The sequence below is a fragment of the Myotis nattereri genome, assembly GCF_964212035.1.
Source record: "Myotis nattereri genome assembly, chromosome: 5".
Lineage (NCBI taxonomy): Eukaryota > Metazoa > Chordata > Mammalia > Chiroptera > Vespertilionidae > Myotis > Myotis nattereri.
In genome coordinates, this window is record NC_138080.1 from 79,597,703 (window position 1) to 79,625,450 (window position 27,748).

General features: G+C 42.1%; 1 protein-coding gene across 1 annotated transcript in view; it reads right to left on the reverse strand.

Moving 5' to 3' along the window:
* The window catches only part of KLHL3 (kelch like family member 3), a 108,490-nt gene that overhangs the window by 13,605 nt on the left and 67,137 nt on the right, over positions 1 to 27,748 (reverse strand). The window contains exons 7-11 of the mRNA XM_081090975.1: positions 22,578 to 22,694; positions 18,838 to 18,987; positions 2,409 to 2,526; positions 1,852 to 2,049; positions 287 to 388 (exon numbers count right to left, since the gene is read on the reverse strand). Of these exons, the coding sequence (XP_080947101.1) occupies positions 287 to 388; positions 1,852 to 2,049; positions 2,409 to 2,526; positions 18,838 to 18,987; positions 22,578 to 22,694 (685 nt within the window). The remainder of the gene's footprint in view (positions 1 to 286; positions 389 to 1,851; positions 2,050 to 2,408; positions 2,527 to 18,837; positions 18,988 to 22,577; positions 22,695 to 27,748) is intronic.

Below are 27,748 nucleotides of genomic sequence, written 5' to 3' on the forward strand. Positions count from 1 at the left end.
TCTCATCCCCTCTACATATTGATTCTGGATCCCCCACCCTTCTCCCCTTCCCAACATGTAACAAAGCTATTAACAAATGGCCAAAGTGATAAGTAGGCATTTCCCTTCTAGGTTCCTCCTAGTTCACTTGCTGATTTTTTTGTGCCAGTAGCTTCACTTCTGAGTTTCACTTTCCTCATCTGTTCAATTAGGATACCAGTACCTGACTCAGAGCAGTAGTGAAAGGAATAGAGCCAGAGAACCAGGAGAAGGCCCAGGTCGGGCCATACCCGCTGTTGCTCCTTACCCTCCACGACACCCACACCCACACTGCTCCGCCGTGTATTCATTGGGGCCACGAAGAACCACTCGTTGGTCTTGTAGCTGTACGCTTCCACCGATGCTAGGCCTGGGAGATAAGAGATTTGTGAGATTTCTATGGCACCAAGCCTCACCTTGCTGTGCTGAGAAACTGAGGTGGGAAAGAGTGCAGACCTGGGTGTATGGCTCAGCACCACCTCTGCCGCACTCTGCAGCCCATGGCACCTGCCCGAAACACATCTGCAAGGTCAGGGGTTATAACTGAACTGCTTTGCAAACATAAATTGTTAAATCTATGGAATGAACACCTGAGGCTGCTTCACTGAACACCTACCTATTCCCACACTCCTATCCCTTTTCATCTACCTTAGAGGCTGAAAAGCTGAACACTTGCCTTCCCAAACTCCCTTGCAACTAGGGGTAACCGAATCAATGTGACCTACCCAGAAGTCTGATGGGGATTTCTGAAATAGCCCTCCTGCTTTTTTGTACCTGGAACACAAACATATTGGCTGGAACTGTAATGGCCATCTGTGACCATGAGGATACGGCCAAGAGACTCTTACAGAACTTGGCCCCAATATCTTTGAGCAACTGGACCAAGTCAGCAACTGCCAGCCTCTAGACTTCTTGTTTCATGAGTAATACAAAATCTCTCATTTTTTAAGCCACAATTTACTCAGTTTTTCTAATTACGACCAAAAGAAAATCCTAAAAGAATTCTAAAAAAAAAAAACAAAACAAAACAAAAAAAAAAAACACCACAATGTCCTGCACCCATTTGTTCTCTTTATTCCCAGGTCCTGTTACTGCCGGCAGCCCCAGAGGCACTACAGATGCTGGAGTTACAGGAGTGAGGCAAAGAGAAGGCTGGTAAAGGTCACCAACTTGTAAAGACACACATGAAAATTCAGAGAAGTGAAAAATATTTGTTTTCACATCCCTGGGGGCCAAAGGGTATCATTTTATTTTAATAGAGGTATTGCCTACAGAGACTCCACCTGGAGATATGAGGAGAAATGAGATAACTTCTCCAAGTCCGTGTCCACTAATAGTTTCTGATTCTAACTTTGAAGCTAGATAACAACCAGGAGCAAGGGGACGTTCCTGCAGTGGCATAACTTGCAAAGATTCAGACTGTGGGGCTTCAGACTGTGTCCTGAGCCAGGTCTCTTCCTATGGCTGAACCTTAGCTCCCTCATCTGTCCAACAGAGGGTTCAGGTACAGAGAGATGCCTTCGAGGTAAGCACGCTCTCTTTCTAAGTCTCATCTTCTGAATGAATGGTTCCCAGTCACTGGAAGGGAGAAAGGGCCCTCTTCCGACTATGGGGTCCTTCCTAGAGCCCTAGAAATAACAGCATGTGGGCAGTTACATGTTCTTTGTGTAGGAAAGCCTGGTTCTGGCACCCAAGCTGGGAGGAAGGACGGGTATGTTCTTGGGGAAGTATGGATGGACAGAAGGGTTGGCCCAAGAACTGGCTGAGCAAACCAGGGTTATATGGAGGGTGTGTCCTAGGCTGGGACAGGCGGGGACTGTGTCCAGGACCTACCAGTACTGCCATCAAAGCCTCCCACGGCGTAGAGCAGGTCATTGAGCACGGCTGCCCCCAGCGTGCTCCGGCGTTCCTGCATGCTGGCAATGGACGTCCACTGGTCCTTCACACCGTCATACACATCCACTGTCCGCACACGCAGTGAACCGTTAAACCCGCCCACAGCATACACGTGGCCAGCCATGAACACCACACCTGAGGCACAGGAAACCAAGACACACTGAGATCGTCTCAGGCATGTGAATAACTCACCACAGAAGGTGATCTCCAACCTTAGATATTTGGAAGTCATTATGGGACTCATTGGATTTTTTTCATATTTGCTTTTTTAATTTTGTTTGATTCAAGCAAATACTTGAATTTTAGCTGAAGTCCCTAAACACATAAGAACTGACCTCAGAAGGTATAGCTAGAAACTGGGCAGGTGGGAAGGAAAAGAAAGAGAGTCTGTAAATGCACAGAAGTTTGGGGAAATAAGGAGCAAAGCAGGACTCAGGCACCAAGCAAAGGCACGCGGCGAAGGCAGCTGCGCACGCGGCAGCAATGCTGCTCACCTGCTCTGCACCTCCTGGAAGGAAGCTCAGCAATCTGGTCCCATCGGTCCTCCTCGAAATCATAGCACTCCACGCTGCGGATCGCCTTGGGTGCCTGGCCACCGACCACAATCATGACCTCCAGAAAGACAAGTGAACATTAGCTGGGTCTCCCCAACATCAGATTCATGGGTGATCAATCCCTGGTGCTTCCACATTTGCTAACTTCCCAGGGTCCATGGGTGATCTGAGATGCCAGTTTACAGAGCCACATATATGAAGACGCTGCCTCTAATCACCAACAGGCATGACTATTCAAAAAAAGTCTAATGAGCATCTTCCCACAGAAACACAACCGTAAGGTCTATCTATGTTTACAGTACATGTGGTCAGTGGCATCTTCTGCAGTTTCAGTACCCTCAAGGATTTGGGGCAGGGAGACGAAATTTTATATTAAAACAAAATATTCTAAAATATGTTTCAAAATTTGGGTATATTTTAGAATAGAGTGTAGAACTCAGATGCATTTTTAAAATAAAATTATTTTTAAAGTATTTCTGAATGCATACACTACAGGGAGTACTTATTCATTGGAGTATGGAAAATATTTGTGAAGCACTGCTTTAGGTGGTTACCACAAAAATGTATGTAACTGATGATGATCTAAAAACAGTGCTAACAGTACCATTTCAAAGTAAGGTGGTAGCTACCACTGCCAGCCATTGTATGAAATATGTTGTCATTCCCTGTCACAACTCTGTGAAGCAGATATTATCAACTCCATTGACAGGTAAGAAAAGTAAAGCTCAGAGAACTAAACTGTCCAAGCTCACACAGCTAAGAGTGGCAGAACGGGGACTAAAAGTCAAGTCTACCTGATACAGAGGTGAGGCCAGACCATCCCTCTCCTGGTCTAGAGACAGGGTCCATGCAAAGACAGCTCACCACATCCATGTTTTTCCAAATGCAGGTCATGTTTCAATAGTGGGTCATAGGATCAATTTAATGGGTTGCAACAAGCATACTTTTAATAAACAGCACATAAAATATAGTAAAGGTGTTATTGCATGAAATATTTGTCCTGGTCATATACACATATATGTGTCTCTTGGAGAGCAATTCAAGCATATTTCTTAGTGTAGGGCAGGGGTGGGGAACCTTTTTTCTGCCAAGGGCCATTCGGATATTTATAACATCATTTGCAGGTCATTCAAAATTATCAACTTAAAAATTAGCCTGCTATATGTGGTCAAACATTTCATTAACTCACCCCTAATGCCTTGGCAGGGCCAGACCAAATTATTTCTCTGGCATTGTACAGCCCCTGGGCCGGAGATTCCCCACCCCTGGTATAAGGTATAATATAAATAAATAAAAGCCATTTTTCTGACCACAGTAATAGAACTGCAGTAGTTAACTGTGGTATCCTTGTTGTGACTTTTGTTATGTGTTATTAACAAGAAAAAATAAGGTATCAAAGTTAATAATATGTTAAATATTTTAATAATTTGTGCAAATTCATGGCTGTCCTCATAATGACATCACTTTCACTCACAAGATACTTTCTTTTTTTAAAAAAACAAATATTTTTTGTTGATTTTACAGAAAGAGGAAGAGAGATAGAAACATCAATTGACTGCCTCCTGCACGCCCCCACTGGGGACCGAGCCCACAATGCAGGCAGTTACCCTTATCTTAACAAACCAATAACCTCCTGGTTCATGGGTCGATGTTCAACCACTGACCCACACCAGCTGGGCTCCAAGAGAATGGGGTGGTAGTCACAAGCAACTAATCAATATAAGTCACAGGATTTTCTCATTGCCTGTAGACTGTCTTATTTATTCCAGTGGTTCTCAAACTTCAGCGTCCATCAGAAGAATCACCTTGAGGGTTTGTTGAAACACAAATTGCTGGGTCCTGCCCAGAGTTTCTAACGCAGTAGGTCTGGAGTGAGACTGAGAATCTGCATTTCTAACAAGTTCCCGGTTGATACTGCTGCTGTTCCAAGATTCATACTTTGATAACCATTGTTTTAACCCATAAACCACAGGGATTTCCTGGTGATGTGCCAGTGACAATTTTTGCCATTATGAATTATTGTAGTGCTCTTTACTTCTTCACAATTTATTTTTGGGGAGAGAAGTAATCACAAAATCTGTGTGAGTTCACAGAAGTACATCCCTCAGGTGAACATTATCTGCACTATGAGGAGAGGACAACCATTGCTCAAAATATCAAGCCTGTTTGCCCCAAGTTTCCAGATTCAGGCTCACCCACTGCCCATGTAGGCCATCACTGGTCATCAGAGTTAGTTCACAGCTGTATGGGGCCAAATGGGTGACCGATGTTCAACAACTCGGAATTTAGTTCTGACTTCTGGAACATCCTGAAGGAACCCAGGACACAGTTCAGGCTTAGATCTGCAGCTGCTTCTGGAAATAAACATTCTCCACTTGACTTTCCTTTGTGCTCAGGCACAGAGGGCCCATGCTCTGTGTCAAGAGAAGCCCTTTTTCAGAGGGAAGCTGAATTCTACACTGCTTCCCACCTGTAATTATTCTCTTAGAAAGGCATGCATGAACAGTTTAAGGGGGTGTTAATGGACACAGCCTCTCCATAAACTTCAGACAATGCCCAAGCCATCCAGGGCCAAATGACTTGCCCTGCATTCATAAACATACCTAGAACTTGCATTGTCCTTCTAGTTTTGAGTTGGTAAAGCTAAAATGAAGTCAAATTATTGCAAGGGTTTACTTTGAAATATAATTTGGGGAGCTCAGTGAGAATCAGACCAGTATTAAGATTCCTCCCGCCCCCACCACCACCCTAGTGACCTCAGGCACCCAACACCCTCACATATGCTGTTCCCTCTCTTTGAAACATTCCTCCCCCTTATGATCCCTCTGCTTTCACACGCTTCTTCCAGGTCTCAGTACATGTCACTTCTTCGTCTTTGAGATCACACATGCCCTGTGTTCTTCCATTAAAACTGACCATCATTGTACTTCAACTATCTGAGGACCCTTTCTCCCCTCCTAAGCAGTGAGTCCTGCCAGGACAGGAAATTTATCTACCTCAGTCACCAAGATAATCCTAGGGCCTTATGGTGCTATGTCAAAGCGAGAACTCAAATATTTATTTAGAATAGAGAATGAATGGATAGCAAATAGCACATTCAAAGAGGTTAATGAAAGGAATACACAGTTAAAGGGGGAAAATACACAGGCCAGAAAGTCATTTTCTTGGGTTAAGACATATTAGACACCAGATTACAATTTTGGAAACGCTGAGGAAAAACAAAATAAAAAGAGAAAGAGAGCTTTTTCCATCTTTTGACTCAATTATCAGAAGAAAGGTTTTATTCTTTATACAAGCTGTAAATTAAAAAGGCAAAGCTTTCAGGAAAGCTGACCATCCCCAGAAACCACCTTCCACCAGGGATACATTCATATTGAAGAAAATCCAGCACCCATCTCTGAGAGTTTTCATAGTACACAGAAACAGAATTATAGAAATACAAAAATTTCAATGTGCCAATCAAACATGAGTAGAAAGACAAAAATAATACAGGACAAGGTTTTCGAAATAAACTTGCCTTTGAACTCATAAAACCACTGGCGAGAGAAGACTTTTAATATTCAAAACTTGTGCAATGAACTGGGAAGAGTAATTATGAGGTTTTGTGGACTAGGCCATCAATTTCTGAAAATGTGGAGGTAGCCCAAAGCAGAGAGAAGTATCTTTCTGCTTGTCTCCTAAGTATAAAAAAATCCAGGTTCTATGACAGCTCTTGCAAAAAGCCATCATACAAGGAACACTACACTCATCATCATGTAATTGTGCACAATAAAAAGAAAAAAATTCCTGTCTGGAATATTAATGAATGATTGTTTCCATAGATACCTGATCTTAGCAACCGATTAGACAAAAAGGAGTACTCGCCAAGGTCTATATGCATTACATCTCTGAAACTATAAAACTCTAGTTATTTAAGACCACAAGATAGCAGGGCAAGAAGAGCCCTGAACCATTCTCTAATTGCAAGCCCTCATTTTACATTTTCAGAAAAACTCGGTCCCAAGGAGTTCAATAGACATGTTTGTTTCTTTCCCCAACACCCCTAAATCCCAATTTACTAAATAATTGTAATGCCTTTAATAGCAATTACTGAATCAAATCAGCCTATTTAATGATCCCTACTTTTAACATTTATCCTTCAAGGTAACCCTGAGTTAAGACATACCAGTGGTCATATGGAAATCACAATAAACTAAAGAACCAGGCTAACAATTATGATTTAATCATGCTCAAGAACTGCAATGCACTTGGGCGTCTCTCAGGGCACCCCACCCCACGCCCCAGGTCTCAGCTGACACTGTGTTGAAGGCTGCAGAAGTTTTGGTGAATGGAGAGTTCTGGTTGACAGAATATGGGTGAGCAGATTCAACTGTGCGTGGGGGGATGGTTACTGAATAATTCCCAAGGAAAACAAGCTCATTTTGGAAAGTCAAATGGCCATTTACTTTATGGAGATTAGTGAGTGAGACCATGGAAAGACTACCTGATTCCTTAAGAAGGACATTTCACTCCCAGCATAACAATGGTTTTTAAATAAATATAAAATGCTCCCTTTCACATAGATGATTCTGACTTTACCAGTAAGACTCTGGGAGTGAAGGCATGTTGGTCCCTCCTCATGATATGACAGCAGTGCTGTGTCTGAGAGCCATTAGGTATCAGAGACCAGACAGGGAAAGGAGCAGTAGGTAAACAGCAGAGCTTTCCAGCGCATTGTGGACCAAGACCCTAACCCTAACCCCATAGTCATTAAACACTCCACTAAGATGAGCATAACAACCTGGGCTCTGCACACTTTTTTCATCAGGCAAGAGTAGAGTGTGTGTCCAAACTCTCTTCCATGACCGGTGAGCTGGGCAGAAGGCAGGCCCAGCCAGTCGGTCCCTCGGGCCAGGGCAGGAAATGAGACTCTCTCTTACCCTGGTGCGTGGGGCCGCAGGGCTAACACCAAAAATTCATCCGAAGGAGCATGTCGAGGTGGAGACAGAAGACTTGTCCCAGCAGGTTCCTGAGCAACAGGTGCTCCAGGCAAGGACTGACAGCCAAGGTGCAGAGACAGGGGGGGAGAGAACCAGCAATGGGAAAGAACAAGACTGGGGAAGAGAGGATAGGAAATGGGCTTTGGAGTCAGGCACACCTGGCGTCAAATATCATCGCCAAATAGCTGTGTGACCATTGGCAAGGCACGTACCCTTGCCGTGTCTCACTTTCATTACCTATAATATCAGGATAATAGAATGTCTCTCCTGTGAGTGTCAAAAGGCTTAAATGATATTAAGTACTTAGCACAGTGCTTGCTAAATAGCACATACTAAGTATGGGCTTTATTACATCAACACCAACAGCATTACTGTTGCCACTACTATTAAAGCAATTGCTAAAAAACAGACTCCCAATACATGGTAGAAAAGGACATATGATCTATGAATGGGGGAGTGAGCACCACCACTGATTCCAGGGGTGATGACGGGGCTTTTTCAAGACCTCAGTGAGCTTTCCAGGTGTGGCCTGAGTCCATTTAAAGGGTCAATATGGAAGAGGAGCAGGGCCAACCCAGGGGCCAGGCCCAGGTGACACGTCATCCTACCCACCATGCCAACAGCCTTGTTTCCGATACCACTTACTGAAAGCAACACAGCCCACACCCACTTTCAGCCCAAATGGCTTTTTGGTGTCTTTTTGTTTTTTAATCCTCACCAGAGGATGTTTATTGATTTTTTTTCTTTTTTCTTTGTGTTTTTTTGTTTGTTTGTTTTTTGAGACAGAGAGAGAGAGAGAGAGAGAGAGAGAGAGAGAGAGAGAGAGAGAGAGAGAAAGGGGTAGAAGGGAGGGAGAGAAAAGAGAGAGACAGGGAGAGGGAGATAGAAACATCAATTGGTTGTCTCTCACACATGCCCCAGTCAGGGACCAAACCCACAACCTAAGTATGTGCCCTGACCAGGAAGTGACCTCACAGCCTTTTGGTGTACCAGACGATGCTCCAACTGAGCCACTGGCCAGGGCATGGTGTCATTTTTAAACAGAGATGTCAGCTGAACTGAAATTACAGTGAAAAGTGCCAGGCTCAGTACATCTCCAAAAGGTACATTTGCATCTTCCTGGAACGTCATTTCTCCACTGCAATCTGAACAAGACAGAGGTAGGAGTGTTTCCGGCAGCTGGGAGACAGCCTCTGGTTGCCCATAGCAACCTGGCCTCAGGGAAAGTGCTGGGCAGTGAATGTGTGGGAGCCCAGACGATGCCATTAGCTGTTCTGGCTTGAATGTGTCAGTATGATGGGGCATTTATGGCTCAGAAAAAAACTTCCTTATTAGCCTCTGCAGCTATCTCAAGGCAGAATCCTACTTCTTTAAGGGAGAGGGCTTGGCTGGCGAACAGGTTCACTGCTGAGAATTGCTGAGAACAATGCAATCTCTCTCCACCACCTTGTTTCTCAGTCAGCTCTGTCAGCAAGCCTATCTGGACTGAATTCAGGAAAGCCCAACCTAGGCTGCCCCTGGAATTCCTGTGGCTGCTCTGCCAACTAGCCCAATTATCTCCTAACTCCTCCTCTTTCTCCACTTATTTGGCTACTTATATATTTCTATCATATTCTCTCAGAGGGACCTAAAATTAAGTTCCCAGAAGGCAGGAATTGGGTTTCTTTCCACACAGCATCCAGCTAAAATGCTTTTGTGAAATTTTGAGATAATATAATAGTACAGTTAAAAAGCACAGGGTCTGTAGTCTGTCATCCTTGGCTTAAATCTCAGCTCAGCTACTTACTATCTGTGCTTTAAAGATACATCACAAACTCTTTGATATTCCTCCATTCAAGTCATATAACTTAATTCCCCTCCCTGTGAGTGTGAGCTAGACTTAGTGACTCGTATCTAGCAAATAAAATACAGCAGAAGCGATGGGACATCCCTTTGAGAGTAGGTTACAAAAATACTACAGCTGCCATCTCAGGCGTGCTCTCTCAACCTCTTTCTGTAGTAGAATCACTTCCTATGCGGGAAGCCAGCTGCCATGTCAGGAGGGCATGCAAGCAGCTTATTGAGAGGCCACAGGGTGAGGAAGTAAGGCCTACAAGTAACCACAAGGGTGAGCTTAGAGGCAGATCCTCCCCAAACAAGCTTGGAGGTAACTGCAGCACTAACCAACAGCTCACTGCACCTTTATGAGGCATTTGTCCAGGACAACCCAGCTAAGCCACTCTGGGATTCCTGCCCACAGACACTGTGAGATAACAAACATTTGCTGTGTTAAGCCACCAAGGTTAGGGTAATTTGTGATGCAGAAATTGGTAACTAAAACATAATGAATAGGTGACATAACCGAAGATCCAATTTCCTCATGTGTAAATGAGGATAATTACAATTTTGAAATCCTATGAGATAATAAATGTAAATCACTTAGCCCAATGCTTGGCACATGCTAAGTGCTCAGCAACTGGGATCTGCTATTTATTATCATCACTGAGCTCAAAAGCATAAGCTTTGAGTCCGCCAGACCTCAATCCAAGCCCTCATGCTAGCACTTAGCTGGGTAAGCCATTCAATCTCACTGAATCTCACTTTTCTCCAATATTAGAACTTCCAGAGTTGTTATCAAGATAAGATAATATAGCCCTAGCTGATTTGGCTCAGTGGATAGAGCATCGGGCCTGCAGACTGAAGGGTCCCGAGTTCAATTCCAGCCAAGGGCACATGCTCAGGTTGTGGGCTTGTCCCCAGTAGATGTGTAGGAGGCAGCTGATCAATGATTCTTTCTCATCCTTGATGTTTCTATCTCTCTCCCTCTCCCTTCCTCTCTGAAATCAATAAAAATATATTAAAATTTTTAAACAATTTAAAAAGACAAGATAATTTATATAAAGTGCTTTATCTAAAACACAAGGAAGCTGGATTTAGACAATCCTGCTTATATCATCATTAATGCCTTTGGTGATGACCCAGGGAAGCACAGTACAAATTACTCTAAGGGCCATCAGATGGTGTGAGCCAGTTCTCTCCTGCAGTCATCTAAACCAGTTTCTGGATGTTCACGCCCATGGACAACTTGCGTTTGACCTTGGAGACAGCTCAGGCCTCAGCTCCTGCAAAAAAGCTTTCCGCAGCCCCTTGCCCCTTTCCGAGTTCATAAAGTGTCTTGCCCATACCTCCATGTGGTACTTACAGAGTCCACTGTAACATCTAACTCCCCTCCGCCTAGTCTGGAGCACCTTGGGGAAGAGACCGGCTCATATTAGTCTTTGTGGCTCTAACACCTAACCTAATGGCTGGCAATTAGTAACTCAATGGAAGTGTGTTGGATGAGTGGATTAATAAATTAATGAGTTAATGCATGCATGATAGTTTATGGTTTAATACCAGGTTTGTTTGTTTTTAATCTAAGTGGTTTACAACCCGTCTAACTCCCTAGAATGACAACTGGATTCATTCAATATTGGACTTGTGAGCTGAACTAAATGTTCTAGGGTCGATGTACATTAGTGATCAATACAGGATATGATGTAAGACATCCTCACAACAACCATGCAAAACCACATGTATGAATGCTGAAAGCACTGGAAAACAACTATGGATAATAGAAATGGTCAGTATTAAATCTCCACAAGGTTATTTCTTCTTTAAAAATATCTCTCATTCATGAAAACTTTTACTCTCACCTACTCTGCGTCACATACAGGCTCTGTGCCAAGGACACAGATGGATAATTCCTGAGATCATGGAGCCAGTTTAGTGGAGGAGATAACACCCTAGAAGGGAACCCTAAATACCTCCCTGAAGTGTTAGCCTGGGGCCCTGAGTCATCTTCTGCACATGTTTTCCAGAAAAGAATGAAGCCATCATCAACCTAACCTCTCTTTCTCCATTAAATAAGGTTTCTCACCAATTATATTCTACATATTAACAATAAGTGATCAGAAATTTGAATTTTAAAAGAAAACATTTACAACAGCATCAAAAAACTATGAAATACCTAGGGTTAAACCTAGCAAACGACATGCAAGACCTATACACTGAAAACTATAAAACATTGCTAAGAAATTAAAGAAGGCCTAAATAAATGGAGCTATATAGTGTGTTCATGAATCAGAAGATTTAGTATTGCTAATATATCAATTCCCCCTAATTGATCTAAAAATTCAACACAATCCCTACCAGTCCCCATAAGCTTTTCTGTAGAAATAGGCAAACTGATTCTAAAACTTATATGGGCATGCAAATAACTTACAACAGCCAAAACAGCATTGAAGAACAAAATTGGAGGACTCACACTACCTGATTTCAAGACTTACAGTAAAGTTAGTAATTCAGGCAACATGGTATTACTATAAAGATAGACAAATAGATACAAGGAACAGAATAGAGTACATAAATAGACCAACACATATACTGTCAATTGTTTAGAACAAAGGTGTCAATGTAATTCAGTGGAGAAAAAAGAATGTTTCCAGTAAATGCTGTGGGGGAAAAAATGGACATTCAAATGTAAAATAAATGAACCTTGCCCCCTTCACATACCATTTTTTTTTATCTCAAAATAGATCATAGACCTAAATGTAAAACTTAAAACTTTGAAATTTCTAGGAGAAAGTATAGAAGAAAATCATGTGATCTTAGATTATGCAACGATTTTTTAGATAGAACACAAAATACATAAATTGTAACATAAAAAAACTTCATAAAATTAAAAACTTCAGCTCTCCCAAAGATAATGCTAAGAAAATGAAAAGACAAGACATATATTTGCAATATATATATATGTATATATATATATACACACATATATATGATAAAAGACTTGTATCTATAATATATAAAGAATTCTTACAAATCAATAATAACCCAATTTTTTAAATGGGGAGAGATCTGAACAGAGACTTTACCAAAGAAGATATACAGATGGCAAATAAGCACATGAAAAGATGCTCAACCTCATTAGTCATTAAAGAAATGCAAATTAAAACCGCAGTGTGATATCACTACATATCTACTAGAATGTTTAAAAATAGATAATACAAGTAGTGGGGAAACTGTAAAGTAACTGGAACTCTCATCCATTGCTGATAGAAATACATAATAGTACAGCCATCTTTTTAAAAATGTTTAACAATTTCTTATAAAGCTAGGCATATACTTACCATACAACCTGGGCAATCCTACTCCTGGGTATTTTCCCAAGAGAAATTAAAATATTTGTCCATACAAAGATCTATAAATGAATCTGGAAGTATGAGTTCAAAGCAGCTTTATTTGTAATAGCCAAAAACTGAACACCCAAATGTCCATCAACTGGTGAATGGATAAATAAATTATAGTACATCCATATAATGGAATATTACTTGCAATAAAAAGGAATGAACTCCTGATAAATGCAACAACATGGATGCATCTCAAAGCACTATGCTAAGAGAAAGAAGGCAAGCTCAAGAGGCTACCTACAGCATGATTCCATTTATATGACATTCTAGAAAAGACAAAAGTACAAGGACAGAAATCAGAAATAGTTGCCAGGGGTTGGGAGTGGAAGAAATGGCTTGACTACAAAATAGCACAAGGGAACTTTTTGGAGTGATTAAAATACTCTCTATATTTTTTTTAATTAAATCTTTATTGTTCAGATTATTACATTTGTTCCTCTTTTTCCCCCCCATAACTCCCCTCCTCCCAGTTCCCGCCCCACCCTCGGCCCTCACTCCCCACCCACTGTCCTCATCCATAGGTGCACGATTTTTGTCCAGTCTCTTCCCGCATCTCCCACACCCCTTTCCCCCCAAGAATAGTCAGTCCATTCCCTTTCTATATCCCTGATTCTATTATAATCAACAGTTCATTCTGTTCATCAGATTATTTATTCACTTGATTCTTAGATTCACTTGTTGATAGATGCATATTTGTTGTTCATAATTTGTATCTTTACCTTTTTCTTCCTCTTCCTCTTCTTAAAGGATACCTTTCAGCATTTCATATAATCTTGGTTTGGTGGTGATGAACTCCTTTAGCTTTTCCTTATCTGTGAAGCTCTTTATCTGACCTTCAGTTCTGAATGATAGCTTTGCTGGATAAAGTAATCTTGGTTGTAGGTTCTTGGTATTCATCACTTTGAATATTTCTTGCCACTCCCTTCTGGCCTGCAAAGTTTCTGTTGAGAAATCAGCTGACAGTCGTATGGGCACTCCCTTGAAGGTAACTGACTTTCTTTCTCTTGCTGCTTTTAAGATTCTCTCTTTGTCTTTTGCTCTTGGCATTTTAATTATGATGTGTCTTGGTGTGGTCCTCTTTGGATTCCTTTTGTTTGGGGTTCTCTGCGCTTCTTGGACCTGTAAGTCTATTTCTTTCACCAGGTGGGGGAAGTTTTCTGTCATTATTTCTTCAAATAGGTTTTCAATATCTTGCTCTCTCTCATCTTCTGGCACCCCTATAATTCTGATGTTGGTACGCTTGAAGCTGTCCCAGAGGCTCCTTACACTATCTTCGTATTTTCGGATTCTTTTTTCATTTTGCTTTTCCGGTTGGGTGTTTTTTGCTTCTTCGCATTTCAAATCTTTGACTTGATTCTTGCGCTCCTCTGGTCTGGTTTTGGGAGTCTGTATAGTATTCTTTATTTCAGTCGGTGTACGCTTAATTTCTAGTTGGTTCTTTATCATAACATCGAGGGTCTCATTAGATTTGTTGAGGATCTCATTAAGTTTATCAGCAGCTTCTAGACAGTTCTTGAGAGACCTTAAAAGTGTGGTTCTGAATTCTATATCTTCCATTGACAATTTAGTCCTGTTTCTTTGTCTCTGCATTTTGTTATGCTTTCTTGGTACACCCCCTAGTGGTCTTTGTGGTCAGTCTTGTAGTTAAGCCTTGATTGTTGTAGCTAATACTAGGGGGGATTTGACCACCAGGGCAAGTGGCTGTGAGAGTCAGCTGTGTCTGCAGTGAGAGAACTTCTGTCCTCTAGGGAGGTGCTAATCTGGCGTTTGCCTGAGGCTATCCGGCAAATGCCTCTGTGCAGGGCTTGGGCGGGGCGGGTCACATGGGATCAAACAGGGTGGGCCGGAGAGAGCAGTTATGGCTGCTCTCAGTCCTGTCCCCAGGGGCTCTGCCTCTCTGAGTCCCAGCAACCGCTGCAAACCTCGGAGAGAAAGCTGCACTCGCTCCGACCGAAGCCAGACAGTCCCGCTTCTCCCGTTTGAGTCAGGGTCCCTAAAGACTCGCCCGGATCTGGAGCTCAGAGTCTGCGACTCCCTCCTGATTGAAAACACCAACCGCGCCCTCCGCCGCCAGCGTTCCTGTGGTTCTGGGTGATGTCCGTTCAGTCTTTTAGTTTCACTTTTGAAGTGGTTGTTCGAGGCAGCAAACTCCGGCGTTAACCTATGCCGCCATCTTGGTTCTCTCCCTAAAATACTCTATATTTTAGAATGGTGATTACATGACACTATGCATTTGTCAAAATTCATCAAATTGCACCCTTAAAAATAGTGACTTTAAATATGCATAAAATTATTATTCCTCATAAGTCTGAATTTAAGAGAATAATCTGGGATGTTGAGAATAAGGGTAAGATATGCATGTATCAGGGCAGAGGTACATGGGAAATCTCTGTACCTTCCCCTTAACCTTGCTGTGAACCTAAAACTGCTCAAAAAGTAGTCTTAATTTTTAAAAAGAAGCAAATGTATTGGCAATGCATCTATTAATTAGATTAATGAAATGTTTTAATTAAAGGAGATTTTTATAACTAAAGAGAAAGAATAGAAAGAATCCTTTTCATCTGCCACCAAAACCTGAAAACTTGTCCCTGTTAGGCAGTTTGGTACAAGGAAAAGCACACAGACTTTGGAGTGGAACAGACATTGGTTCAACCCCCAGCACTGCGATTACTAGTACGTAACTGGGCAAATAACTTAATCTGGATATGCACAGTACTGACCTATTATTGTGATGATTTAATGACAATCCGAGAGTTTCCCTCGCATACTCCATTCCTCAAACGCACAGTGGGGATCCCCCTCATTAATTTAAGAGCTCAAACAATGGTGACAAGAATAGAGTTTGAGAAGCAGGTTGAACAGTCTAATCCTAAATCATTCACGGATTAAAGTCAGGGAACAATGGGGCAAAGAGCAGCAATGCTTTTTTTTTAATTCCTTCAACAGATTCAAAGCAAGTTGCTTGCAGAAGGCTGTGTGCCCAGGAATCTAAACATTTTCTTTCTGAAAACAAATGGTTCCTAAGGAGCACAGGCCACAGGGGGGAACGATGGCCTCATGAAACAAGGGCAGACTCTTCTCAACTACAGACTCAATGTCTGTCTGGGAAGGTGGGGAGTTGGGGAGGTGGGGGCTCAACTCACTTAGTCCAGGTTCAGACATAAAACTGGCTTTGATTTTTTTTAAATCCATCTTCTTATGGGTATTGTGGCAAAAGTTAGAAGTGGGGTCTAGGAAAAGAGAGGTCACTGGGTATGGCCTCCACAAATAGAAACTGGGCCAGCTCTGCAGCATTTCCTTAGCTCCAGAATACACTACCCAGGAAAAGATGACATTACCCTGATAACATAGTATGAGAATCTCAGTTTTCAAAGAGAAACATCACAAACAAGATATATCACAAGACCTGCTGAAAACTCAGGATGGAAAAACCCTCCTCCATGTAAAACAACAGTGCACCTTTGAATCAATAATCTCAAAACACAAAGCTTGTGGAAATTTAGATCAAAATGAAGGTGGTATTCAAATTAATGGGAGGGAGGGAGATTGGTTAATTAAAATAACTTGGAGCATCTGGCTCATTATTTGCAATATAAAGAAAGCTGTATTCCTACCCTCACTCCTTAACACAAATAAACTATAAGTGCATTAAAGATTCAAATATAAAACAAAAATCATAAAAGTACTTAAAAGAAAACATGGGACTATTCATGTTAATCTCAGAGTAGGGAAAACATTCGTAAGCATGATACAAAACCTAAGCTATAAAGTAAAAATCAGATCAATTTGACTACTTTAAAACTGTTTTGGCCCTAGCTGGTTTGGCTCAATGGATAGAGCATCAGCCTGTGGACTGAAGGGCCAGGTTCGATTCTGGTCAAGGGCACATGCCTGGGTTGCGGGCTTGGTCCAACATGCAGGAGGCAGCCAATCAATGATTCTCTCTCTCTCTTCCTCTCCCTTCCCCTCTGAAATCAAGGAAAATATACTTATTTTTTAAAAACTCTTTTGGAGGATTCAAAAACATTATAAATAAGTTTAGAGGCAAACTCTATACTAAGAAAAATGTTTTAAATATATACAAAGGCCTAACCTCTTTAACAAAAAAAGAGCCCTTAAATCCCTTGATAAAAAAACATACAGTCTAATAGAAATATGGGCAAACGACATGAATAAAGAACTTAAAAAAAGAAAAGAAATACAAATGCTAATAATCATATGAAGCCAAGATTAATCTTACAATTAAAGAAATGCAAACCAAAACAAGATGCCAGCTTTTAAAAGATGTTTGATACAGAAATGTTTATAATATTTAATAACAGAAATATCTGCAAATCTATCAATAAAGGACAGTTAAACAAATAATGGTACATAAATATAATTAAATACCATGTACCTATCACAATTTATATGCTGATTTTACCTCTACTGATGACACAGTTAAGGCAGTCTGTAGAATATGGCTGAGTAGGAGAAAAAAAGATTTTAATCTATGTAGCAAGATTCCATTTATCTAAAAGTGTACATTTTTATCTATTTGTGAATAAGTGCACAGAGATATGTCTGAAAGAAAATTCACCAAAATGATCACAGTGATTGCCTCTGAGTGGAGGGATGTCAGGAGATTTTAAAATTTTATTTCAAAATTGCAGTAGCCTTTTAATAATCTAAAATGAGTACATATTCCTACCATTAAAGAAAACTAAGTTATTTTCCTTTTGAAAAATATGAAGAAGCCTGAGTGAGATATTTCAACAAAATAGAACAAAAGATGGTCAATATGCAGTAAGGCAAGTGGCCACTCAGACCAAGGCCCTTGCCCTGTGGCTGTCCCCTGTAACCAGCAGTAGACAGCGGGAGGTAGACAGGTACACACATAATCTCAGGTTTACAATGGTGAACCAAGGTGCCGGTTGTCATGGGTTCAGAGAACAGGTTTGGAGGGTGAGAAAGACTCAAGTCAAACACTGGTTCCACCATATTAGCTGGTTTGCGACAGGCCAGTGGGCCAGACAAGGGAACAGGGAAGCTGAGACAGAGCTGAACAAGCTGGCAGACACTTTACCGCAGACACGGGCCACCTCCTAGAGAGAACATCTGGGCCTCAGTTGTAGTTCAGTTCCAGACCCAGAAAAGCTGCAAAACCTGGTGGGCGACACCAGGACCGGCTGCAATGACTGAAGACCCCTGCCTTGACTCTGACCCATCAGTGGAGACCATGGCCCTAAGGGAGCACACCTAAAAAACTGGTGAATATTCTGCTGAAGCCCTCCCCTGAAACCTCCCCTAATATTCCTGCCTACAGGAGAGAGATAAAAGCCTCAAGACAAAGGACCCAGCTCCTGCTCTCCCTCTGGGGAGTACCCCACACCATTCTCTTTCCCCTCTTCTTCCCCCACAGCACACATCTCCTAAACTCTAAGGGACCTCCTGGGCTGGCTGGAACCTTCCCACACTCAGCTGTATGTTAGGATCCTAGGAAGGCTACTTGATGCCAAGCCTGAAGGGATGTTAGAGACCATCTAGTGCAGCATCTTTCATTTGGCAAATGAGGAACCTGAGGACCAGAGAAAAGATGAGACTTGCAGGGAGGCAAAGCATTCAGTACCCTGCACAGACTCTTGATCATGGGGTCCCACCTATGCTCACCCTTTCCTTTCCCTGGCTGACCCCTCCTGCCCCACACAAGGTCTCATTTTCATTTCTATTCCCTGCTTCATTACTTATCAGACTTCTTGAGCCCCTTCTCCTCTCTGGCAGCCCTAACTGTCCTTTATGACCCTGTGGTAATGGAAGGAACCAGACTAGAACTGTTCTGAAAGAGGATTGTTGTGGCCATCACTAAGTCAAAACCCATACAGCCATTCTTCTGCTTTCAAAAGCAATGTAGCCCAAACCATGGTGTGAAACAAGAGAAGGGTAGAGGGAAGGGCTTTGAGGTATTCTCAATCTGCCCTGGTGACATCGGAGATTACCTTGAAACTCTTAAGAAAGGAAGAGCCCAGAAGAGAGAGGTACCAACAGATTCAAGAGGAACCAGCAGACTCCATCTCTTTGATCCTAATGCAACCAAGGTGCAGGGCAGCCATGGATGAGGAAAGACTTGGAGGCAGGAACAGAAGGCCACTTTCCCTGGACGCAGTCCCAACTCTTGGCAGTGACTGGGCTGGGACTTACCTTGGGTAAACTCACTGGAGTCCTGGGCTTGGTCCTGGGGTTCTTAATCAAGAGTCTCTGATCCAGAGGGAGTAGATGATATTTCATGGCTTCGATGAGGAAGTCCTTACAGGTATTATTATTCTTAATCAAAGCTTCCTCTTCAACTGTCTGGAGGTAATAAACCACAGGTGATCCAGGAGCAGAGCCTGGCCAAATCTGCCATGCTGTCACCCCAGGCTGAGTCATTCCGTACTCCCACGCTTATTCATTCTCACAGCACCTCATCTCAGACCTCAAGAGACAGGTCTACAGAGTTACAACTTGGTGGTCACCTCCTGCATTTCAAGAGTACTATGGAATAAGTGATTAAACTCAGGCATCAAACCAACAAGGATAAAAATTCCAGCTCTACCACTTAATTCTTCTTATCCTCAGTTTTCTCATCTGTAAAACTGGCATATTAAAATGACGCACAACCTAACTGTGTCTTCATTTGAAGCTTAAATGAGATTTGTTTTGAAGCTTAAAATGAGATTATGTAAAACAAAGACAATTAGTTGTCCTGAAAGCCTTTTTCCACATTCCACCTGATTTGAATGTATCACAATGTTTATGGCAAATGGTCAAACATTTGAGAGGAGGAAAGTGAGGGAGAGAAAGAGGGTGGGATCCACCAGCCAATCTTTGGAAGCATGAAATAAAACAACATGACTATCAAGAAGAAGAATTCATATCCATATTCTTAAGTGAAATCCTCAGGATAAAACTGGCCAGTGAGGCACGCTCTAATGGAGCAGAGATATAAGAGTAGAAAAAATGTCCTGCACAGAAGTCCCACCTACTGATCTCACCTTGGACCCCAATAGCTTCCTCGCCTCTTATTCCAGAGTTACGGACCTAAGCAGGTGCTCAGCAAAAATTAGCCTAAATGTTTCCTGAGCAAGGCCAAGGATGAAATCAGTCTGGTGCTCTCTCAAACCTCTACCGTTTGGTCCAGATCAGACTGCTATGTGGCATATCTAAAAGGGGCAGTGTGGTCTCCAGAGGCCACTTCATGTTTCCTTTGCTGAAGTGCTTGGAATCTGTTGGGAAAGGTCAATTCCATTCAACAGCTAACTGACTGAGAATGATTCTAGTTGGGCAGCCTAGCACCAGACCCCAGGATGAACAACATAAGGGTTCTGACCCTGAGGTGCTCAAGTCCAGTTGGAGAACGAGAAGGGCCTCCCCACTTCAATTATCTCCACCTCAAGCTGATCATGCAAAAGGCCTGACTGAGCCTCTCCTAGGTCCCCACCTGAACGAGGAGTGGAAATGTGGCCAGCGCCATCACCTGCTGGGCAGCATTGGATCTGGCAGGGAAAGAAGCGTTGGTAAGACAGGGCCTCTGTCACCTCTGGGAACTTCCTTCCCCACAGATGAATCCCAAGAATACTTTCAAAAACACTCTGTCTTCTGGGAAGGTTTTTTCACCATCCCACTGAGGGACTGAACCAGGTTGAGACAGATCATAAATTTTTAGGGCCAGCAACAACAACAAAAAAAAAAACAAAAAAAAAAATTTAGGGCCAGTTAAAAAAAGTAAAAGGTTGCGAGAGGAGCTCTAAAAAACCTTGGGAGGAAAGAGAAATGCATAAATAGCATTTCTCCCAAAGAACTCATTCAGCTTGCATGAACAGCTCCCCTAGAGAATTCGTGCTTCATGGGTACAGACTTTCAATTGTGGATGATGAAAAAGTTGTAGAAATGGATATGGTGATGGTTGTACGGCATGGTGAATGAAATTTATACCACTAAAATTTATCTACTTAAAATGGTTAAAATGAATTTTATGTTATATATTTTATCACAATAAAAGCTTATTTTAGAGATATAGCATGTTACATACTTAGGACAATATTTTTAACGGTTTAATGAAAGCCTAACAAATGTTACCTATTAAAAACAAACAAACAAGGAAACGCCTCCCCGAGAAGTCAGGCTGTGTGGGTGCAGGTCTTCCCAGGGCTTTCCCTTTCTCCTCCTCCTCCTCAACCAACAGCCATCCCCAGTGGGAAACACCAGTTTGAAGTTTCAAGGTCAAATGAGTGTTCCTGAAATATCCTCTCACTCCAGAGGTGTTCTGAAAAGAGCCCTTTTAAAAGGAGGTCTTACACAACAGTTCTCATGCCCGTTGCCTCTGATCCCTTCTTCTCCAGATCTGAACCCTACTCTGCCATACTAACCCGGGAACTATGTCCTAATGTCTTTGTTAAGTTTTGGTTGTGGACACCTGCTGGAGGATGTGACTAGGGGTCTCTAAGGCCCCTTGAGCTTCCTCTGGAACCCAGGGCCACAGGCTGTCCTTCCTCCCTGTGGAAACAAGACTGTGCTGGAGGCCAAACGTCCACTTCTACCTTTGGTAAGCTTCCCACAGGACAGTGGGAGGTTTGATTGACACTGGGAGCTCTGGCAGGTTCAGTCCCTCTGCTTAGGGGACCTTTCCTCAGGAAGGATATGCTGCCACCAGGTGGCAGTAGTACCATTCAAAGTGCAAAATGCAGGGCTCAGCACCTGAGAAGAGGGCTGAGGTTAAGAGTTCAGATGGCATTTCCCCGACATGAGGCCTATGGACTACAGTGTCATGAGCTGAGGACTTTACAAGTGTTTGTGAGGACATATTTCAGCTGGATTCACTGAGCACGGCCGCAGGCTTCACATGGATGGTTTCATTCTATCCCCAAATAATCCTGCACAGGCAGGTGCCATTTTTACCAGAGGAGAACACTGAGGTTGAGAAAGGTTGAGTATTTCTCTGGTGTGAAACTGCTGAGAAGTGACAGAGCTAGGTTCCTGGGCTGCTGAGCATCCTCTTATCTTTCCTTCACTCTTTCCATTCCTTCCAGAGACTTGTCAGGGATAGCTGAGGGCTGGCTTACTGCCGTGGAGTTTCATTTCATTCATATATTTAAGTTCTAAACTCTCCTACTTGTAAGAGTATGTAATGTCATTTGCTGTACAAAGTAAGTCATGTAATGGATAAACAGAATAGAGAGCATTAAAGGTGGCGGCCTGCTTAGTGCAGGGTGTGTGAGGTGGAGCCAGACAGGCTTGGATTTGAATCCTACCCTGTCTCCCATCAGCTGGTGACTCCAGATAAAACCAACCTCTTAAGCCTCAAGGCCAACATTGTAACAAAGGGGGTTATAATCTCTGCTCAGGGGTTATTATAAGGATTAAATGAGAAAACATATGGCACCCTGTTTTCAGAGGAGGTAGATGCAATATGCATTCCAGACACCTGTGAGAGTTGGTTTATCAATCCCAAATTGGGCCCCAAGTGGCCTAAAGCTAAGGCAAAAGGGAACAAAGCAACATTATGGAAATGACCCTTCTGATTGGCCCTCTACAATACTGAACTAACTTACTGAACATTTGTTTGACCCTGCTCCATGCTAAACACCTAACTTACATATTTACAACTCTTTTGGTCCCACAACAACCCTCTTGGGCTCTGTTATAATTTCCCTTCTATGGAAGAAGAAATCAAAACTTTAAGAGGTTAAATAAAAACTCCTAGCTAACAAATAGGAGAGCAGGGACTGAAACCTAAATGTCTTATTTTCAAGCCAATGCTCTTATGCTACCACACCTCACACTTAACTCAATGGGTTGATGCCCTCAACCTGTACAGAAGACCCAGAAAACTCCTCAACCACTCCAGACAACCAGGGTAACCCATACCAACCCTAGAGGCTTGTTCTTCACACAGGACTCACCTGGACTAGGTAATCCCTAGGTAGAAGAGGGAGACGGACATGTTCCATCAGCTTTGCCATGTGCTCTAAACGAGTTTCTTTCTCATAATTGATCCACGAAATCACAGCTTCAAATACCTATAAAGAAAGTCAACATAGATAACTTTACCAAAGAGACAATAGCTTTCAAACAACTTCCTCAACCTGAAAAAAGAAAAAATAGTTAAAAGTCATCCACAAATGTGTTTAACTTAAAGTTCAATATTTAACATAAAAAAAGAAAGTCTTTGTTTACTAGCTGATGTAAGGGAGTCATCTCACACACACACACATAAGTTATGATAAGCCTGTTATCCCAAATGTAGAATCATCAAGTTCACTGCAAAATAAAAATCAGTTCCAATCGTTATTTAAGAGTAGACACACAGAGCAGTCACTCTGAACCAAGTTTTATAAAGACTGCTCAAGCGGACTGGAAGCCCTGGAGGCAATGTCATCCATCATCCCATTCACATACACCCTCCCCTCATTAATCTCTCCTGTTGGTCAAAACAGAATAAAAACAATAAGAAGACCCTCTGCCAAAAGTTGGTGGTAATGGTGAATGTGACATTGAATGACAGCGAATTTCTGACACTGAATAGCAAACATTTCTCCTTTGGTTTAATCTCTCCTTTGAAGAGAGATTTCATTTCTACACAAATCAAACTGGACTTGGAACCAAAAAAGGAGACTCTATGGTTTGGGTGTTTGCCTTTCTCAAGGAGAAGTCCAAATCCAAACTCTGCACCGCCATAAACACACAGACAGATAAAAATCAATGTTGGTAAGGCTGCGGGGAAAACCAGAACTGTTTGTGGAAACTTAATTAACATGGCTTTTTAAGGGAAGGGAAGAATTTGGCAATATCAACAAAAAATTTAAATGTCCATACTCTTTGACCCAAAAAAAGAAAGCTCTAGCCTACAAAAACACAAAAGTGGTGGAAGAATGTGTTCCAAGATGTTTGCTGCACATTTTCTTAAGAGGATAAAGAAGGGAATATCCCAAAGTTTACTAGTGGAGAAATGATTAAACTGGTAACCATGCCATGGGGTATTTTCAGCTGTTAGAAAGAATAAAACAAAACACCTTGTTGAAAGTGCCTGAAGGTTAAGGGGGACATGATAGATGGACACAGACAACACCTACTAGATGGGGTTTTCATTGCCAACATTTGGGGCAATTTAAACATAAAAGAGAATAATGAAGAAGTCCGATCAGTGCTACTTGGGCAAGAAGGGGGTGAAGGTGATGACTGGGAAGAGGCCAAAGGAAACTTTCTGTAGTGATAGATACGTTTTAAACTTGACAGGGTGGCAGTTACATGAGCATGTGCATTTGTGAAAACTAATTAATTATACACTTAATAGCTACACATTTCACTATGTGTAAATCATGCCTCAATTTAAAATATTCTTAGTTCAAACAATAGTAATGGATGATAATGAATAAAGAAAGAATTCATGAGTCCATAAGAATGCTAAAACAAAAAAAATGTGGGAAGGGCTCTTCTTCACAGAAAAATGCCAGCTAATAAAAGTAGATGGAATGACAGAATTAGAAAAACATCATCTTGCAACCACCAATGTGATATTTGATTCAGCAAAGATCATCCATGGATGCTGAAATCATTGGGTGAGGAGTTGTTGGGGAACAAGATATATTCACAGTTCTCAAAGTAGCACCTTGAAGATTATTTATCAATTATATGGGGTGGAGGAGGAGAGCCTCAGATGAGAAGATCTGACCAATACCACTTTTAACAAGAGATCAAAGTTACCATACCAATAGTAGGACAAACAAATTCTATTCCTGATTGTGATTTAATGGGAAGGACACAGTATCCCCTAAGTTGTATTCTCCCTAAAATGTTTAACCTGAATCTTATAACAATGAAACAATTGGACAACTCTGTATTTGGAACATTCTACAAGACAGCTGGCCTGGATTCTTCAAAACTGTTAATATTATGAAAGGGGGGAGAAAAAGAGTTCTAGGCTAAGGGGTTTAGAGACAGGAGAACTAAATGCAGTGCATGATCCTTGAATGGATTTAAAAGAAACAGTCATAAAGGACTCTTTTTGAGACTATTAGGAAATTCGAATACTTACTACATATTAGATATTATTATTGTCTCAGTGTGAAGTTTCTTTAGTATGATAATGGTTTTATGGCTAGAAAAGAAAGCTATTTAGCATATTCTAGGAGGTGCATGCTAAAATATTTAGGGGTGAAGTGTCATGATGTCTGCAATTTATTGTCAACTGGTTCAGCAAAATAAAAAATTAAATATGTAGAGAGAGAAAAAGAAAGCAAATGAAACATTGTTAACAACTGGTGAATCCAGGTAACGAGCATATGAATGTTCAGTCTTTCAAACTTTACAAGAGATTTTAAATGCTTTTTTTTAAGTGGATGGAAGAAGAAAAGAAATCCTAAGGGAAAGGGAAAAATACTGCAACAAAATTTACAATGTGACATGAAGTTGAAATGAAAACTATTATTTCCCTGGGTTGGTGGGGGGGAGCAGGAGGGAACTCTAGTTTTTCTTAACCTAACTGTATTTTTTGTGTGTACTGATATGTTGATATTTCCCACATAATTACTTAAGTCATAATTACTTGAACTGATGAAGGAATCAGAATGGACAGGGAAGAGAATGGAACAGAAGGAGCAGTATGTATGTACATTTTGCTCCCAGATATGTATAAAATAACCCATATATGCACAAACATACACAGATACGTCCATGGAAATCCTCCTTGTCTAGTTCTTTTTTAAAAAATTATTAACCGTCATAGAGCAATATTGCTCACTCCCATAGCATTATTTTATGAAAGATTGTATTTCTTCAACTAGCCCTTAAGATCTGTGAGAACAGGGACCTTGTCTTATTTGCTGGCACATAATACACACACAAATACTTTGTTAATGAATGAATGGACAAATGAGTTCAGAATGTAAGGAGGCCATGGAACCTGCCCAGGCTGGAGCAAAGGGCAGGACTGGGAGGTGGGGGCGGGAATCTTGGTGGAGAGGGCAGAGCCAGGACACAGACCAGAGAAAGCTGGAGAAATCTGGCATTGCTGGGTTAGGTAGTGAGCAACCACAGTTCCCCTCTGCCTGTGCTGGGATTATCCTTCTACTCCCCTTTACTAGACTGTGTGCTCTTGCAGGATGAGAGTGAGCCTAGCACCCTGCCAGGCACAGAGCAGGTGGCTGTTTGGGAAAGCTTTGCTAAAGAATGAACTGCAAGTCCTTGAGTAGGTGGCATTTACTGGTCACGCCCTTCCCCATCAACCAGCTTAGTCTTTGTTATAAAAGCTGAAAAGCAAGCTGAGTCTAATGAAGTCGATATTTAACCTTATCTTTATTTTTGGCTTGACTTGTCCAACTGGTTCCACTTAGCTGCACTGTTTACCTACTCAGCTGTGAAAGCTACAGCACTGGGCAACACCAATGACCTTCTCAGCAGCTAGAGAAGGCCACATATTTTTTTTTTCATTTAGACCTCATGCTAGAAAAATAAACAAGCAAATAAACTTCCAAGTAGCATTAGCCTTCAATGTGCCTAAAATCATTCCCAACAGTCCCCACCCACCCTCCCCGCCTCACACACACACACCCCAAATCAGGGGACTAGCCAAGTCAAGGGGGAACAAGTAATAGCAGCTGATATTCACCAAGTGCCAGCCCTGCGCCCCATTCTTCAGAGACACCATCTCCCTGGATTCTCATGAAAGCCCAATGAGCCGATACTCCTGCCCCTTATTAAGGGACTCACCCAAGTGCAAAGCAGAAATTAGCAGAGCTGGGGTCTGCACGTACCCGGCTCCAGTGCACATGCTCTTGCCATTGTTCTCGCTGCCTCTCCAACGCCTGCAACAGCGGTTGGCAGACAAAAGCCAACAGGCCCATTCAGCCTGCCAGCCTGCCACCTGTTTGCGTAAATAAGATTTTGCTGGAGCACAGCCACACTCATTCGTTTGTGTTCTGTCTGTGGCTGCTTTCGCACTACAACAGCAGAGCTAAATTGAGACTCTATGGCCCACAAAGCCTAAAATATTTACTCTCTGGCTCTTTATATAAAAATCTGTGGCTTCAGTCATGGAACAGGGTGATGTGTGCTCAGATGAAAATACTTTCCATGGTCCCATGATGAAATAATCAGCTGCCACAAGGCAAGCTTAGGGTTTCACTTTTAAACAAAAAAATAGCATCATTTTCTCCCTGCTTCGTATTCAAAACCAATTAATTAAGTGTTACAAGACTGCATTGTGGGAGGAGATGGAGAAAATCGGATTTTATCATCCCCTGCTCACTACACCTCTGAGTAAGCACCAGCTTGGCCAGAGAACACCAGACGGACTGATCTTCCTACAACCTCTCCTCCAGGCACACCGGACAGGACCTGCACCCCGCAAGTACTGCAGGGAGCCTGGGGCACTTACCCCTGCTTTCAAAATGGCTCTGAGAATCAAGAAAGGCAACTCAAGTTAAAACAGGCAGGGGAGTGACTTGGCAAAACACAAAACAGGGGAAAAGAAGCTAATTTTGACAACATCAGAGAAAAAACGTGGTTCCACACATGCACCTAATTGGTTACTCAAGATTTGAGAAGGACTGCCCTAACCGGTTTGGCTCAGTGGATGGAGCGTCGGCCTGCGGACTGAAGGGTCCCAGGTTTGATTCCGGTCAAGGGCATGTACCTGGGTTGCGGGCACATCCCCAGTGCGGGGTGTGCAGGAGGCAGCTGATCGATGTTTCTCTCTCATCGATGTTTCTAACTCTCTATCACTCTCCCTTCCTCTCTGTAAAAAAAATCAATAAAATATTAAAAAAAAAAAAAAAGATTTGAGAAGGACTAACTTGATCATTAACAGACACAGTGCTAGGCATTTTACATGCGTGATCACATTTAATCCACCCAAACCCAGTGATGTAGGTATCATCATTCACATTTTATAGATGAAGAAATAGCCTCACAGAGGTTGGCAACTCGTCCAAGGTCACACTGCCAGGAAGCAGTGAATCTGGGATGTGAATTCACCTCTAGCTCCAAAATCCAAATTCTAACAGTATGCAGTATTGCATCTCAAAGGCACAATTCGCTGAAAAACCTAGGCAGACTGTTGAGTTGGGAAACTACA